This window comes from Gossypium raimondii, chromosome 4 (assembly GCF_025698545.1).
Source record: "Gossypium raimondii isolate GPD5lz chromosome 4, ASM2569854v1, whole genome shotgun sequence".
Classification (NCBI taxonomy): Eukaryota; Viridiplantae; Streptophyta; class Magnoliopsida; order Malvales; family Malvaceae; genus Gossypium; species Gossypium raimondii.
In genome coordinates this window covers 8,870,518-8,887,006 of record NC_068568.1, presented here as the reverse complement: position 1 = coordinate 8,887,006, position 16,489 = coordinate 8,870,518, and the positions used below count along the sequence as shown (strand labels likewise).

At 36.4% G+C, this 16,489-nt stretch overlaps 2 protein-coding genes and 1 non-coding gene across 3 annotated transcripts; 1 reads left to right on the top strand and 2 right to left on the bottom strand.

The window, feature by feature from the left end:
* Window positions 1–557: 557 nt before the first annotated feature.
* Window positions 558–8,266, bottom strand: LOC105780041 (uncharacterized). Its single transcript, XM_012604125.2, has 24 exons — window positions 8,013–8,266; window positions 7,779–7,909; window positions 7,488–7,572; window positions 6,937–6,990; window positions 6,763–6,854; window positions 6,541–6,644; window positions 6,174–6,249; window positions 5,371–5,803; window positions 4,623–4,961; window positions 4,324–4,530; window positions 4,157–4,255; window positions 3,981–4,050; window positions 3,778–3,905; window positions 3,356–3,650; window positions 3,029–3,252; window positions 2,821–2,945; window positions 2,583–2,697; window positions 2,309–2,364; window positions 2,124–2,217; window positions 1,876–2,050; window positions 1,727–1,798; window positions 1,546–1,646; window positions 1,394–1,456; window positions 558–1,116 (listed from the first exon to the last, which is right to left on the bottom strand). Exons 1-24 carry the CDS (start codon window positions 8,055–8,057, stop codon window positions 1,009–1,011), a joined length of 3,291 nt encoding a protein of 1,096 aa, XP_012459579.1. The 5' UTR covers window positions 8,058–8,266; the 3' UTR covers window positions 558–1,008.
* A 246-nt stretch (window positions 8,267–8,512) lies between these two features.
* On the top strand, window positions 8,513–8,585 carry TRNAA-AGC (transfer RNA alanine (anticodon AGC)). Its single transcript has one exon. It is a non-coding gene; the product is annotated as a tRNA-Ala (tRNA).
* Window positions 8,586–14,298: 5,713 nt separating this feature from the next.
* Window positions 14,299–15,636, bottom strand: LOC128040411 (uncharacterized). Its single transcript, XM_052629158.1, has 3 exons — window positions 15,305–15,636; window positions 14,772–14,829; window positions 14,299–14,583 (listed from the first exon to the last, which is right to left on the bottom strand). Exons 1-3 carry the CDS (start codon window positions 15,634–15,636, stop codon window positions 14,299–14,301), a joined length of 675 nt encoding a protein of 224 aa, XP_052485118.1.
* Window positions 15,637–16,489: the final 853 nt, after the last annotated feature.

The window sequence follows — 16,489 nt, the reverse complement described above, 5'->3', positions numbered from 1 at the left end:
ATGATTCATTGAATCGTTGATTAATTTAATCTCCAACTCAAACTCGAAGTAATCGCTCATGAAACACGCTGACAATCACTTCTTCTTTTTCCTCTCTAATGAATACTTTTAAAATGTCAAAGTATTAACTTTTTTAATTTAATTTTAATGTTTGTATATTTTATTAAATCTACTTTTATTTAAATTTGAATATTAAATTTTAAAAAATGAGTCAACCTATGTGACATTTCACGTAACTCTATGTCTTGTGAATAAATAATTTAAATGATCTATCATTAGAACTACATGTTTAACAATTTAACTATTTAATCAATATTTTATTAGAATTTTTTAATATAACTCTTCTTTAAAATATTAAGACTAAGTTAACATATAAAGATTAAGAACTAAATTTCCAATTATACCTTCTTTTTCCTTGCTCCTCAAAACTAAAACTCTATAACAAATTAGCCAACCGACCAAGTCGGCAAGGAATACATGGACCATGCGAAACACGACAAGGGAATTAATTATTAATTAAATAATTTCTATTGTGAGACCAAACAAAATAACCTAAATTCAACAAAGATAAAGGCAGGGTCTGGTCATTCCTTAGAATAGAAAATCAATACTTTTACCAATAACATGGATGGTTTTTGACTGTTTCAAAGTAAGGATTTTACAAACTCTATACTTAATCAACATCAACTCTTTACATTCGATATTTAAACATGCATATTGCATGGAAAACAAAATCTATGATTTTCAACCCAATAATTTCTTTTCAATAATGGATTTTTTTTTAAAGGAGCTGAAATGTTGACTTTATGCTACTTTACATCAGAATACAAACAACTCTCAAGACACTAGTGTAAGTTGAAGCTTCAACTCGCTATTTCACCAACCAACTCATATGATTCCAAATTTTTTACTGTGAACAATAATGGCGCCATCATGAGCTCGGAAGTGATCAACTACTATGGAGTATGAAGAAATGATCTCAAGATATAATTCCCCATTTGTGTCCAGTTATATTTGCCACCACTTTCGATTTTCCATTGCCTTCACCAGTTCATCTGCCAATGACGCAAAGTTTTCTGCCCCGCTTTGCAGCTCTTCGGTGCGTCTGTTGATTCTCTGATACAATCATAAGCAACCACAGAGAAGCAGGTTACACTTAGAGATAAGGCAGGATCTGTTATATTGACAACTTTTAAATTTTATTTACTGCAGTAAAATGTTCATCGAATGGCATTAACTAGTTCTTCTGGTTCTAGGAACTATTTACAGTTTTGTACCCTTTCATCTCATTAACTAAGAATAACAAAAGAGAAAGCAGTTTAAATTTAAATTATAATTAGATTTTATTCATCCAACAAATGTCAACTTCGTTTTATGGGAAATCCTTTTTTACCTCCAGCTTTTCCCGTCTTTCTACCAGTTTATTTCTCGCATGCGCTGCTGCTGAAGAGGCGTCCTGCAATATCAGACAATGGAGTCTGCTTAGAGAGCAGTTACTGATAAAAGGTGAACCAGTAAAAGCAAAAATGTATCTAGATCTGTTACCCCAGCTTTTCTATATTTTGCAATAATTTCTTGAGCTGTTCTAACCCTGGGTGTTGAATCATCTGCTGCACCTAGCAGTTTTTCCCTGTCTGTTTCTTTTCCTGCAACGGAAAGTGAATATTCACCAATTTGTTTTAGAAGTTTAGGAGCAAAGAAAAGCAAGTACGATTGTGAAGTTTACCTCCTTTCGTTTGAACAGCTTCATGAGATGAGGAGCTAGTTACAGGTGGAGTGTCATCTATTTCGATGTCATCTGGTGCCACAAGAAAAATGTGTTGTCAGAGGAAACCAATAATTAAGAAAGGGTGTAGATGTAACTATGGACCAAACCTATGTCAAGCTCCATCTCTTCATGCTTATTAACATTCTGGCTTGTGTCTATGAATGGGGTCTTTGAAAATTTGCTCTCCAAATGAGTAAAATTGGATTCAGGCATTGCAGATGTATTCACTTTTCCTCCTTTAAAGCCTTTGACTATACCACCAAGAATCCCTGGTGCCATACCCTGCAGTAATATGGTAAAACGATAAGCAGTTTTGTTTTGTCAGAAATTAGACCTAGAAGAGATTTCTATGGACCTGTTTCTTCTTCTGGTTTGAAGAGAAACTTAAGGCAGCATCGGCAGCTGCCGCAAGAACCCTATCGTGGAGACAAGGCAGAGATTCCGGAATCCTAGAAACAATACAAAAAGTTCTCAGAATCATTTTCTTCATTAAATTTAAAATTGTCGCTAAAGAATTGGTTAATTTAGTGATGGCAGTACCTGAAATCATTTGCACCAGCCAAGAGAGAGATGAATGCCATTTCACATCCGCTCGTCTATTTATACCAAACATCAGGCATATATCAGATGAGTTATTGAGAATACAAATATACTGACCAAACAAAGGGTTTTTCAGTATTACAGGTAATTTTGGTTCTGTCAGCACAGAATAATCGCAGATGTTAATGCATGTTCTTAAATCTATATTTAATGTGTCATGATACACACTGCTAAACAATGAAACGGCATTCCAAAGAGAAAGAAGAGAATGTACCAGTGCAACTTGAGCATTATCAGAAGTCATCAACTTATCCATATTTGCCTTGTAGTTCCACCTTAGTATTGACTTTATGGAGCTTTCTTTAACCAATTCCAAGTCTGGCAAGGATCTGCATGGAGATAGGTAGTAGCATTCAGTCATTTGATAAACATGGGAATCAGATGATATGACATAGAAATCACTACCCTAGTTAAGGAAAAAAGAAAAAAGAAATAATATCAGCATTTTTTACCTGATCTCCATATCCCCTGTTTGAAACAGCAATAGAAGTCCACAAACTCTTCCATCTTTCTTAAAAGTGGTGGTCCAACAGCAAGGTCTCGTATGGTTTACTTTATGAATTGTTTTATCCTTGCCCTATAGAAAGTAAATCTCTTTAGCGTACAAATGGAGGCACAACAATGTTCAGAAGAAAAACATAGTAAAGGCAATAAAGGCACCTGAATCACAGACTTCATCGAGTACAAGCGCAAGGAATTTTCACAACAAAGCAACAAAAGTGTATCAAGTGAGTGTTCCAGAGAGGATGCAGCTTCTGAAGAGGAGGGATGCTCAGTCCCAGTTGAAGAAGCATCAAGCTCAGCCTCAATCTTGGCAGTGGTATCCTTGTTGGATTCCTCAGACCGCTTCTCACAGTTTAATATGGATAATGGAAAACTGTTCTCTGGAGTTTGAAATATTATTAGAATTCTATTGTTCATTAATACTAAATGCAAAAAGAAGTGTTAACTATAACTATAAGCATCTAGCTCTATTACGGTACTTGCCTATAATGTACATGGAGAGTGCAGTTTCTTCTTTTTTCAAGTGCCATGGATGAGGGTGTATCATCTCACCATTAGCACCGTTAATAGAGATTATTTTTGCATCCTTGGTTAATATAAATATTATTTCCTCTTCAGGTTTGATTGCAACATCTGTTTCTGAATGCTCAGGGCTTTTGACATGACTATGAACATTTTTAAACTCTAACCAAGACAATGAAATGATCGGAGATGATGAACTAGATACACAGTCGGTGAGAAACAAAATTGATGGTGAACTCACATCAAGCATCGCAACCTGTGGTGGAAGAATAAAGAAAGATGAGTCCTGAAATATAAAGCTAAAAAACCAGCAAATCAACAATGACCTAGCTTAGACAAATGAAGAGGATGTGTCAAACAAAGAGAAGACAGATGAAATTTACACGACCAAATTCAAATCCAACGGTAAGCTTGGCTCCACAATTCCCAAAATGCAGGGCTTGAACTGGTGATTTAAGAAGGGAAAATACAGCTTTACACTGAGGTCCTTTTCCTTGCGTAAAACTCTGAACTGTAGGGCAAGTTGAACGATATTAATCTGAGAAAATAAAGGCTTCAACAAAAGCATCACTGAGTGAAAGCTTACCTTCACATCTGGTCTCCGTGACATAGTGAAAGCTTGTTTTATCAGACCTGCCAAGGTAATAAATGCTTACCTATACAAGACCAAATGTTAAAAAACATATACATAAAAGTATCAGCTTAATGCATAACCTTGAAATATTAAAAGCTAAAGAGAAAATGTAAAGAAAAAGTACTAACCACACCGCATTCATTTCCAACAGCCAAATTCAAAGTGTGCCAACAGAAGTTCAGAGTTGTAACTGGAACACTAGAACGAGCCATGTTTGTGCCTTGCACCTGACATTCAATAGAAATTATTTGATGCAAACAAAGTTGCATTGAAAGGACAGTATTCTGAAACTCACTTCTCCTTCAAGAACAAAGAGAAGAGTCAGTATAGGATATGAAGCATCCCAGATCCGGACCGAACCATCCTGGTAACCTGCTATGTACAATTTGTCAATACTGTTATCCTTAGAGACAGCTAGTTGAGTGGGTACACCGCCAGTCAAGGGCCACTTTATGCCAGCAGCAGGGGTTGGTGTTGAGCAAAGTTTCGTTATTGATGCAAGCTGATGCAACAGGGGGAAAACATTAGGCAAGAAAAACTTAAGGGAACACAACGACATCGAATAATCAACATATTTATGGCAAAACACAATACCTCTGAAAGACATTTTGATGAGATTCCACCAGCAGGTAGGGCGCTGAACTTTCCAACAGTCATTGATGGGTCAGCTGTAGGTATAAACATGGGAAATTCTACTGGATGGGCAAATTGTTTCCTCTCTTTCTCAGATAGCAAGGTAGACAAGTTTGTACCATCATAAAGATGCAGTTGTCCAGGGTTTGTCAACACAAAGAGATCAGCTTTGTGATTTCCCCCTGTTGCCCCAGCAGTCGGCAACAAAGTCATGTCAGCGAAAGAGCCAGTCAATGTAAGGTCCACACGACCAATACATCTAACAGTCTCCATCCCAGATGACCATTCAAGACTCAAAACCTGTACCAGCCACATTAAGCTCTAAATTTATACAATCTTCATTTTGCAATAAAGTTCCTAATTGACTTAATACAAATCAAGGCTTACCAAAGTTAGATTTTCCATCATCCAAAAGCAAGATTAAAATTAATTTGACATGACAACTTCAAGTAATGACTATTGTTATTGTGATAAAAATAGGAATTCCTAATTAAATGTATTCACTAGAAATTGTAGCCTTTAAAATGAATAAAACATATTAATGGATGAGTATTCTTTTAAATCTACTAAAATGCCAGTGAGAACTTTTACCCCCTTTGGGAACATATAGTCTATGCATTCAGAATTAGTAAACTTCATTACATCAGACATTTTATTATATAAATTCTAGAATAGAAAATGTCAAATTGCAATCAAATGTGTTACGTACCGTCAGAACTTCTTCAGATCCTATCTCATCACCACCATAGATAAAAAGTTTGCCATTATAATCATTGCGTGATGTATTATTTGAGGACCATTGTAAGACAATGACAGGAAGTTTCCTCTCAGCGGATGACAATTGCAGCTTAACAACATTTTTGTTTTGTCCATTTCTTTCACCTTTAGAAGAGGTAATACTTGTATTCCAAAACAAGATATCCCCATCTACGTATCCCACTGCGAGAATGGATCCATCAGAAGATGCCCAACAAATAGCACTTATTTCCTTTTCTTGGAGATGATGCTCAAATGTATCATCTTGAACATCTGAATCCACTGCATCCTTTAATTGAAGATCCTTTCCACCTCCAATAAAGGGAATTTGAGATTTAGAAACATCCCAAAGAATTATCAAACCATTTGCATATGCAATTATGACCCTGAAAAAGAATATAATTCAAAATATTAAAGTAAAAAGACGATGCTAAAGCAATCTGGATTTCTTTTTTCTTATTGCATATGGTAATTAGGTTCTAACTTAAGACGGTTGTTTCATCCTAGTAAGGCTGCAGGCACATCGAGATACTGATGGAATGAAAGACTAGATACAATACCTTAATATAAAATATGTTATTTTATGGTAATGCATCAAATCATCCTAGTTTGTTTCACCATATAGCCTACATGTAAAAGTAACGGTGACGGTTCAAATTCAAGCATTCAGGATTAATTGACTAGTTATTAAGTTGAGCCTTAAGTCTTTATTTTATCAATTCCAAAGGTCGAGCTAATATTAGCAATTGCACCCACCTATCTCCAGAAGAATGGGGTTGAGGAAGAATCCCAACAATAGGTTGGTCATCAGGAAATGAAAATCCAGCTGCTTCTGTAAGACAGTGTAAAACAGTCCGTTAAAGGAATAGAGAACCCAAAAGCTTTAAATAGTATATATAGGATTTCAGACTCCTCTTCATGAATTAAATTCATCATGCTGCAGTTACATTTTTTGTAGAGACTAAAAAAACTGTACATAATCAGACTGGACAACAAGAATGATACATAGGAAATCCAAGTAACATAGGCCAAAAACTTCCTAAGGAGAAACATGAAAAATCATTTAGTTATTTTAATCAGTGGAGATTATTAATTGACCATTAGAAAGGAAAGAAGAAACTACCACTTAAAGAATTTGCTGTTATATTATAGGGTAAGTGCGAAAGTTTTCCATCTTCACCATCATACTTAACCACTGATAGTATACCATAATCATCTCCAATGTACCTGTGAGATAAGATAGAGAAATAATGCGGTAAGCATAGCCACATACCACTTCCATAACTACCAAATTTGCAGCTGATTTTATAAATATAGAAGATCATTATTTTGCAAACTATTATACATGAAATGTGAGCCACCAATGAGACAGAAGGCAGTAATGTTGGACTCCCACTGTAAGCAGCATGCTAGATGCCTGGTCTCCAGATTCCAGACCTGCAAAAAATTGGGAAGTTTTTAACATACTGGCAAGATCCCTTACGACACAATCGCAGCACATTTTATAACAAATAAATACCTGAATATCATTGTCATTTGAGATACCAATCAAAAAACCCTGGTTTTGTATGAACTGCCATGAAAATACTGAAGTTTAGTTCACAGCTATATGTGTAAGTTACAATCTTAACATAGTTTTCATAGATGAACAATAAAAAATTTATCTCAATAGAGAAAGACTTCAACTTGGAGTTGCTCAAGGTAATGTTTGGGAATTAGGATTTCAAAAATAGTATAAATTGAGCAGTAAACTATTTAAAAATGTAACATTCATGATCATTTCTCAAATCCATGATTTTGCTAGAAGCCTATTTAGTAATGAATTTGAAATCCGTAAAATATTTTTGGATTTGACAAATCCATGTTTTTATACTTTTCTAATATATATTAGATTGAATCTTAACTAATTTGTCCATAATATATGCATTTCATTCTTACCATTTTGCATTATAATTGAAATCCAAATCCAAATTTTCAAATCCAAGTTCACTAGAGTTTACTAAGGATTAAAGAAATAACAAAATTGCCAGCAAGCCTTGAGATAAAAATTTGCGCTGAAATCATGCACACCTCTAAATATTTGTAAGGCAATTGCTTCGGAGATATGAGAAGTCCCTCAATTCCATCACCCCCAATAACTTTAATCCGTCCATCTCTATAATAAATGGAACCAAAAATACATATTAAGAAAGCAAGTAATGAAACACCACACTAGGACCAAAAAGAAAATTGTAGATGAAGCAATCTAATGGTCAACATTCAAAACATTCTTATCTAAGACATTTTTGGATTGATAGCAAAGAAAAAAAAGAATTCGAGTTGATAATGTTTACTAGTTAAAGCTTAAAAATTGAAACTCACAAAGTCCCGATAGCCAAGAGGCGCTGAATAGGATCAAAAGCAAGAATTGATGCAGTAGATGGGATCCCATAGTGGATAGCAACTCGCAAATCCAAATCTTCTGATTTCAAATCCCCACGCTGCACATTTTGCTGAAACCAACAAGCTTCAATCAGATGTTTTACTAACAAAGAAAAGAAAGGGGAAGAATCTGAAATTTCTAAAACTAAAAGCAAGGAATTTCATTTTTGGTACCTGGGAATGATGAACCGTTTTCTGAAGCAGGCGTTTAGCGAACATGGTTAAACCAGATTAAGATGAAAGCAAATCGGAGGAATTTTTCTATTTTATTTTCAAAGTTTCGGGGGATGTTTGGTTTGGATCAAAGACCTTTTTTTTCTTGCTTTGCTTAGTTTCAGTGATTAACCCAATGCAAAAAAGTTAAAATTTGAGACTTTGTCAAGCAGGAGTCCAGAAAGAATATAGCTTGTTTTATCAAAACAAGTAAAAAAAAAAAAAAAAGAAGCTTGCGTTTTGAACTTCATGTTATGACTTTGTTGGACAGCTGTCGGGATATGATTTGTGAGCCATGTGATTGCAGGAAACTTCAAATAAATTCGTCGCATGATATATGAAGTATGAACAAACGCCCATTTGGCGACTTTCTGATTTTGGATTCGTTGACTGTTAGTTTGTCATAGGCTTAAAGTAGATGTAGAAGTCGTGAATTTATATCTGCCAGCAGATATCAAAATGGGGATGTAGCTCAGATGGTAGAGCGCTCGCTTAGCATGCGAGAGGTACGGGGATCGATACCCCGCATCTCCATCATGCCTTCCTTTTTCCCCTGTCGACCTCTCTGTTCGTGGCTGTAACTATAAAACAGCAGAACAAGGGTGCTGTAAAAAGGAGAGGTTGGACGTAAAAGGACAAGTTTCACAGCTTCTTTTCAAATGATTGAGTGTTGTTCAACATATTTTCCGACGAACCCAGAGAATGGAAACATCACTATTTGCTATCTCTTCCGGTCCACTCATTAGCTGTTCTATCCGTTGTCACTGTCATTTGTTCTTCTGTTTTATTTAAAACCTCTATATCATTTGTTCTTCCGTCTTATTTAAAACCCCACTAAATAAGCTAGGGATTTTTTTATAATTAGTTTTATATGTTATGCATTAAAAACAATTTTTTAAAAAAGTAAAAGAAGAAAAATAAGCTAGAAATTTTTCGTTTTCAAATTTCACTTATAATGAGTTTTATTTATAAACTCTTTAGATTCAATGAAGTATAAGTAAATAAGTCTTTTAATTATTTCATTAAAACATCTAACTTACTCTCATGTTTATAAATGAACTAGAGAATTTTATCTCATCACTTTAATGAGAGTTTAAGAGGACTATAGACATCTATTATTAATACAACACTCCCCCTTGGATGTTTATAAAAGAAAATATGTGTCTCATTAAAACTTTTATTAGGAAAAATTCTATGAGATAAGAACTTACTTAAGGAAGTGCAGAATCTCTCATTGTATGTTGCCTCGTTAAATAACCCAATGGGACAACACTTTGGTTAAAGGAAAATAGTGCAACATATTTTGGACTCTCCTAATGATGATGACACTTAACATCTTTGAGGCGACGCATTCCAATTCTATATACTAGCCTTCAAATATTGTGGTTGGTAATGTCTTGGTAAACAGATCTGCTAAATTATCACAGGAACGAATTTGTTGAACTTCAATATCATCTTTCTTCTCAATATCATGAGTGAAGAATAATTTTGGTGAAATATGTTTTATTTTATTTCCTAATGTATATTTTTTTAATTGAGGTATACACGTATTATCTTCGTATAAAATGGTTGGTGCCTTTTCCTCTAGAGATAAATTATACATCTTCTGGATTTGTTGAGTTATTAGCCTTAGCCAAACACACTCTATACTAGTCTCATGCATTGCAATTATCTCTCAATGATTTGAAGAGGCAGGGGCTAATGTTTATTTTGTTAAACGCCATGATATGGTTGTACCTTCACATGTAAATATATCAACCTTTATGAAGATCCTATAAATATCAAACATTTGCATAGCCAACTAATTGAGAATTTAAATGATTTGAATAAAATAACTTCAAATTAGTTGTTCCTTTAAGATGTCTAAATAAATGCTTAATTCCATTCCAATATCTATGTGTTGGAGAAGAGTTGAATCTTGCTAATAAACTTTCAACAAATGTTATATCAGGTAGTGTGTTGTTTGCTAAATACATTAATGCCCAATGCGACACTAAGATATGGTATTTCAGGATTGTAACACCCCATACCCGACCCGATCGTTGGGTCCGAGCTACAGGATGTCACATCCGTGTCGTAGCAACTATGATCGATTATACACAAAACAATAATTTAGACATGCAAATATGTATATTACATGTTTATAATATGATACATAATCATTTTCAGGTCTCATATGAGCATACGAAAGCTTATTTGCTATCCCAAGATTGAATTAAGACCAAACTAAAAAGTTTTCATAAAAATTTTAGGCTGGAGTCGTGAATTCAGGGTTTCGATGTCGCGACCTCCAAAATAGTAGGTTGGTTCCACCCTTAGGGACTAAAATGTAAAGTTTACAAACTTCACTGAGTTAGCGTCGCGACATCAAACAGGGGGTATCACAACAATAAAGGCTTGTGTTGCGACATCCATAGGGTGGTGTCGCGACTCTATAGGCAAAATACAACAATCCCAATCCCTTTTGGTTCCAACCTAACATATAGCAAAATATAGTTGGTCTTAAGACCCAAAATGACAATTCAACACAATTAACAAGTTCAATATACAACTCAAAATCAATAATACCTTTTTCATACATGAACCATTATCATTTTCATTCACCCACTACACAATTACTCAAAGTTGACCATTTTTTACTTAGAACTAGCTCAATCCTAGGTACATGCCATTTATCAAAATGTAAAGAGTTATACTAACTTAGTTGAGTCGATAGCTGCAACTTAGATGCTAAATTCACCTTTCGAGACTTTGAGAATCACCTATACTTACCATAGAGTAGACAAACCGTATGCTGAGTGATAAAGCTCAATGATACTTTCATTATTCAAGACAATACAACATTAACATTATGATTACAATGAATTCAAGCCCAATGTCTAACCAATTTACATTCTATCATGCCAAGAATTTCCATTATCATATTATATATGTATATACATATGGCAAGTTGTAAATCAATTCATTCAACATTTGCAATAGAATTGACCAAATCATACCATTTATGTAACACCCCAAACTTGGCCCAGACGTTATGGCCAAATCTAGGGATGTCACATGATAGGGTGTTTGAAACCGTGTCATCGCGTTAAAACCATTTCCATTGAATTCCTTATCTTAATATCTTATTAGTTCAAAAATTGTGTTACTCATTTAATCGATAGTTTCAAAACATTATTCGTTTGTGGAAGCTTTTAAAATAGATTAAACAATTGTGCGTTTAGGAAAAACATTTGTTTATTTTGAAAACCGAGGTTTCCTACTACTAGCAGTTGTAATCCATAAGGTAAAGATAATTAAAACCCAAAACCAAAGTCTGAAAGTCCAATTACAACCCAAAAAATTAGCCAATAAAAATAGAATAGAAATAAAACCAATTATCGTAAATATGGGTTAAAAACCATGAAAGTCCAAAACCATGCTCACCGCTGAGCCCTCCGCCGCACCGATCCGTCTAGATCTGGGGATTACTTGTGCACATTTAAATAAAATGGGTGAGTTTACGAAAACTCAGTGTGTAATCCCACAGAAAACAAACAATAGCAAACCACAGTGCACAGTTAAAGCAGTCCTAGGCCTAAGCCCTTTTTCAGTATCAGTAACAGTTTGGGCCTTAGCCCATCATAGTATCAGTAGCAGTCATGTAGTATTCAGTAACAAAGTCCTACCCAACCAGCCTCTACACACCATCTCCGTCCAACCCTACACTCCATTTGGGGATCAAATCAACCCACCCATCCCTACACTCTAGGTAGTACCGAATGCGGCACAAAATAGTAATTTACAGCTGAGCTGCCAGTATGTTAGGCTTAAAAGCCTTTCAGTACACTTCCTCCAAATATAATTAACCCAACCCCATGCAATGCAACATAAAATTCATGACATGCTATCTCAAGATATCAGTACATATAACTAGCTTAGTATACAAGCATACTATCATCGTGCTCAACACATATATAAATCAAACAGTCAGTTCGTACAATTAGGGGTCTAAGTGATGCTCACCGACCCTACAGTAGGTTCACAGTCGACTTGCGTGACCCGTGCAACCTTAGCAATCAATTCAGTGAAAATGGGCTCACACGCCTGTGTGGCCCACTCAGCTCAAATTGGCCTTGGCTGTGTGGTCCATTTTTACTGTAACCCTTGCTAGCTAAATATTCAAATATGTTATCACTATTTACTTTTACGTTCCTTCAAAGCTGTCTACTTGAGTCGTTGTTACTAATTTATTTATATCTTGAGCTACAGAATTCCAAATTAAGGTCCGCTTGATGTTTTTGAAACTAGACTCAAATAAATTTCTACCATAAAATTTTTAGAATATTTGGTTCAGCCAATAAGTACAGTAAAATCTTCAATCTTACCCCTGTTCTGCTGTCTGACAGTTTCGACCTTTCTTTGCTAAAAATTAATTATCTCTTAGTAAAAAATTTGAATGATGTTACCATTTATTTCTATTAAAAATAGACTCATTAATAATTTAAACATGTAAATTTTAACCCCTAATTATTTTTCTCCAATTTTTGATAATTTTCCAAAGGCAAAATAGGGGAACCAAAATTCATTCTGACCTTGTCTCACAAAAATTATTATATCTCACGATTTACAATTCCATTACTTACATTGTTTCTTCTATTAGAAACTAGACTCAATAAGCTTTAATGCTATATTTTGTTCATCCTCTAATTCGATTTCCACAATTTATGGTGATTTTTCAAAGTTAGCCTACTGCTACTGTCCAAACAGTAAGCAATTTCAGCTTTTCGCCGAATCCCATTTTCTACGTTTCGGGTACACACCTGGTTTTGTTTGATGCTAAAACAGTCCCCGAGCACTCCAAAGCCTATAATTGAACAAATAACACTTATTTAATCTCATATAACGTGATCCCAAATCGAACTCGTATCGGGATTTTAACCTATAAGCGACTAAACCTTACTTTCAACCGATAAATAGTAATTCCCAGACAAACTAATACTCCAATTGGTGATTACGAGCCCTTGAATCCTCCCCTAATTGGAATAAACAAAACACTTCAGAAAAAAGTTAACAAACGGAGAGAAATCACTTATCTAAAACTTACCGAACGATCACAGACAAACGTGGAGCGGCACGAGGCAGAGTGGGAAAAGAAAAATCAAGAAGATGAAGGGTGAAAGAGAGCAGAAATTCGACAACAATGAAGAGAAAAATGGCAAGAGGGTGGAGGGATTTTGGGGAAAGTAAAAAAAAGAAAGAAAAAGATGACCAGAATATTTGATAACCACCCCAATCCCTTATTTCTCTCCATCAAACTCCCCACTAAATCCACTACTCAAATTTTTAGTCCATCTTAAACTCTCCTGGATGCACGAGCAAAAATAATGCCCACGCCAAGATTCGAACACAGGACCTCTTTCACACCAACACTCCACTTATCCACCAAACCAGCAAGCCCATTCTGTTAATTATTTGCAAACTTTTACTTAAAAGCCTACTGACCAAAGATCATAAAAATACCCAAATTTGCCCAAGTCCTTGCTTGAACTTGGGACCTCCCAAACACACCCAGAACACATAACCACTAAAGTAGACAAATATTTTGTGCCACACATTCAGAATACCTAAAATTAAAATTTTGGGGCGTTTCAATTCTACCCCCTAAAGAAAATTTTGTCCTCAAAATTTACCTGATCAGAACAGATGAGGACAGTGCTGACACATCGCATCCTCAGGCTATGATTACGCCATAAAACCTTTACCAGTGGAATGGATTTCCTTCTTAGAACCTTAATGTCACGATCTAGAATCTGAACCGACTCTTCTCAAAGGTCAAATCTGGCCTAACCTCGATCTCTTCAATAGGGACAATATGAGTAGGATCAGAGCGGTAGCGCCTCAACATGTCCTCCAGTAGCTGAATCACCTTCTTAGACTAACCATCGGTCTGAGGATGGAATGCAGTACTGAAGTCCAACCTTAAACTCATAGCCTCATGTAACTTCCTCTAAAACCGAGACACGAAACAAGGATCCCTATCAGAGGTGATCGAAATCGATACTCTATGCAGTCTCACTATCTCAAAAATATAAAGCTTCGCTAGCTTCTGTAGAGAATAATCAGTACGAACCAGTATGAAGTGGGTAGACTTGGTCAATCGATCCACGATGACCCATATTGAATCCTTCTTAGTGGGTGTTAGAGGTAACTCATTAACGAAATCCATAGTTACGCGCTCCCATTTCCAAAGAGGAATCTTAACCGGCTACAGCAAACCCGAAGGTAACTGATGCTCAGCCTTAACCTGCTGGCAAGTCAGACATCTTCCTACAAAATCAGTAACCTCACGTTTCAACCCTGACCACCAATATAACTCACAGAGGTTTCGATATATCTTATTTTCGCCAGGATGCATAACATAAGTGCTACTATGCGCCTCTCTCAGTATGGCCTGTCTCAAATCAGTATCATTCGGAACACAGATTCTCCCACGGAAATAGAGTACTCCATCATTGTTCAGTCCAAAATCTGTAGTACTACCACCCTCAATCTTTCAGAATCGAAAACCCAATGACTCATCCTCCAACTGTTTGCCTTTAATCTGTTTAATCCATGACGGCTTAACCCGAAGCTCGGCTAATAAGCTATCATTATCAAATAAACTTAGGTGAGCAAATATCGCCCTCAAATTAGTCATAGCCCTATAGCTCAGTGCATTAGCCACCACATTGGCCTTACCAGGGGGTACTCGATGGTGCAGTCATAGTCTTTAAGAAGCTCAATCCATCTGCGCTGCCTAAGATTAAGTTCCTTCTAAGTGAGGAGATACTTGAGGCTCTTATGATCAGTGTAGATAATACACTTCTCACCATACAAATAATGCCTCCAGATTTTTAGTGCGAATACCACAACGGCCAACTCCAAGTCATGTATCGAATAATTCGCCTCATGGGTCTTAAGCTGACGAGACGCATAGGCTACCACCTTACCATCCTGCATCAACACAAATCCCAAACTGACATGTGATGCATCACTATAAACAGTAAACTCCCTTCCAGACTCCGACTATATCAGAATAAGGGCCTCAGTCAGTACAGTCTTGAGCTTCTCAAAGCTTTTTTTCAGTCCAGTTAAACAGCACACCCTTACGTAGCAGCTTAGTCAAAGGAGCTGCAATCAATGAAAAACCCTCTACAAATCATCGATAATATCCTACCAGTCCCAGAAAACTGCGGATCTCAGACACGTTCCTAGGCTATTTTCACTCCAACATAGCCTCAATCTTTCGAGGATCAACTTGAATCCCCTTAGCTAAAACTACATGACCAAGAAATGTCTCCTCACGCAGCCAGAACTTGCACTTACTAAATTTAGCATAGAGTTGTTTTTCCCTCAAAGTCTGAGGAATTACTCGAAGGTGCTCATCATGCTTATCCTCAGTCCTCGAGTAAACCAGTATATCGTCGATGAATACCACCACAAACTGGTCCAGATAAGACTGGAACACTCGATTCATTAAATCCATGAAAGCTGTCGGTGTATTAGTCAATCTGAATGGCATCACTAGAAACTCGTAGTGATCATAACGAGTCCTAAATGTCATCTTATGAACATCAGTCTCCTTAACCCTTAATTAATGATATCCAGATCAGAGGTCAATCTTGGAGAAAAACAAAGCTCCTTGAAACTGGTCAAATAGATCATCTATCCTCGGTAGAGGGTACTTGTTCTTATTGGTCATCTTGTTTAGTTGTCGATAGTCGATGCACATCCGCATGAGTCCATCCTTCTTCTTTACAAGCAGTACCGGTGCTCCCCACGGAGACATGCTAGAGCGGATGAACCCAAAATCCAATAACTTCTAAATCTGAGCCTTAAGCTTCGTAAGCTCCTTCGGTGCCATTCGGTAGAGGGAGATAGACACTGGAGCTGTACTAAGAAGGAGCTCTATCCCAAACTCCACTTCATGATTCAGAGGTAAACCTAGTAGCTCCTCAGGAAAGATGTTCGGAACATCCTTTACCGTTTTAATATCCTTAACTATAGAGTCCCCAGAATCCGAAACACTTACATAGGCCAAGAATGCCTCACATCCCTTACGAACCAACTTCTTCGCTTCCATTGTAGAGATCACATTAGATAAGTAGTTTCGATATTCTCTAATCATGACTTCCTCCATATCCTTCTCGGCGATTATCGCCTTCTCGACCAGGGCAGAAAGATCTCACTCCCTCTACGGGGCTATCAAAACTCTTAAATTATCTCTGAGACCATCCTCAAAGCGGACACATCGTTTATACTCAGATGTCACCATACCTCGCGCATAGCGGCTCAGTCTCAGAAACTCGACCTCATAATTGGTTGATCGATCCCCCTGTGTAAGATTCAGAAACTCCCTCCTATGTGCATCTGCATAACTAGCTCTGACATATTTCCCCTAGAAGGTGGTCTTAAAG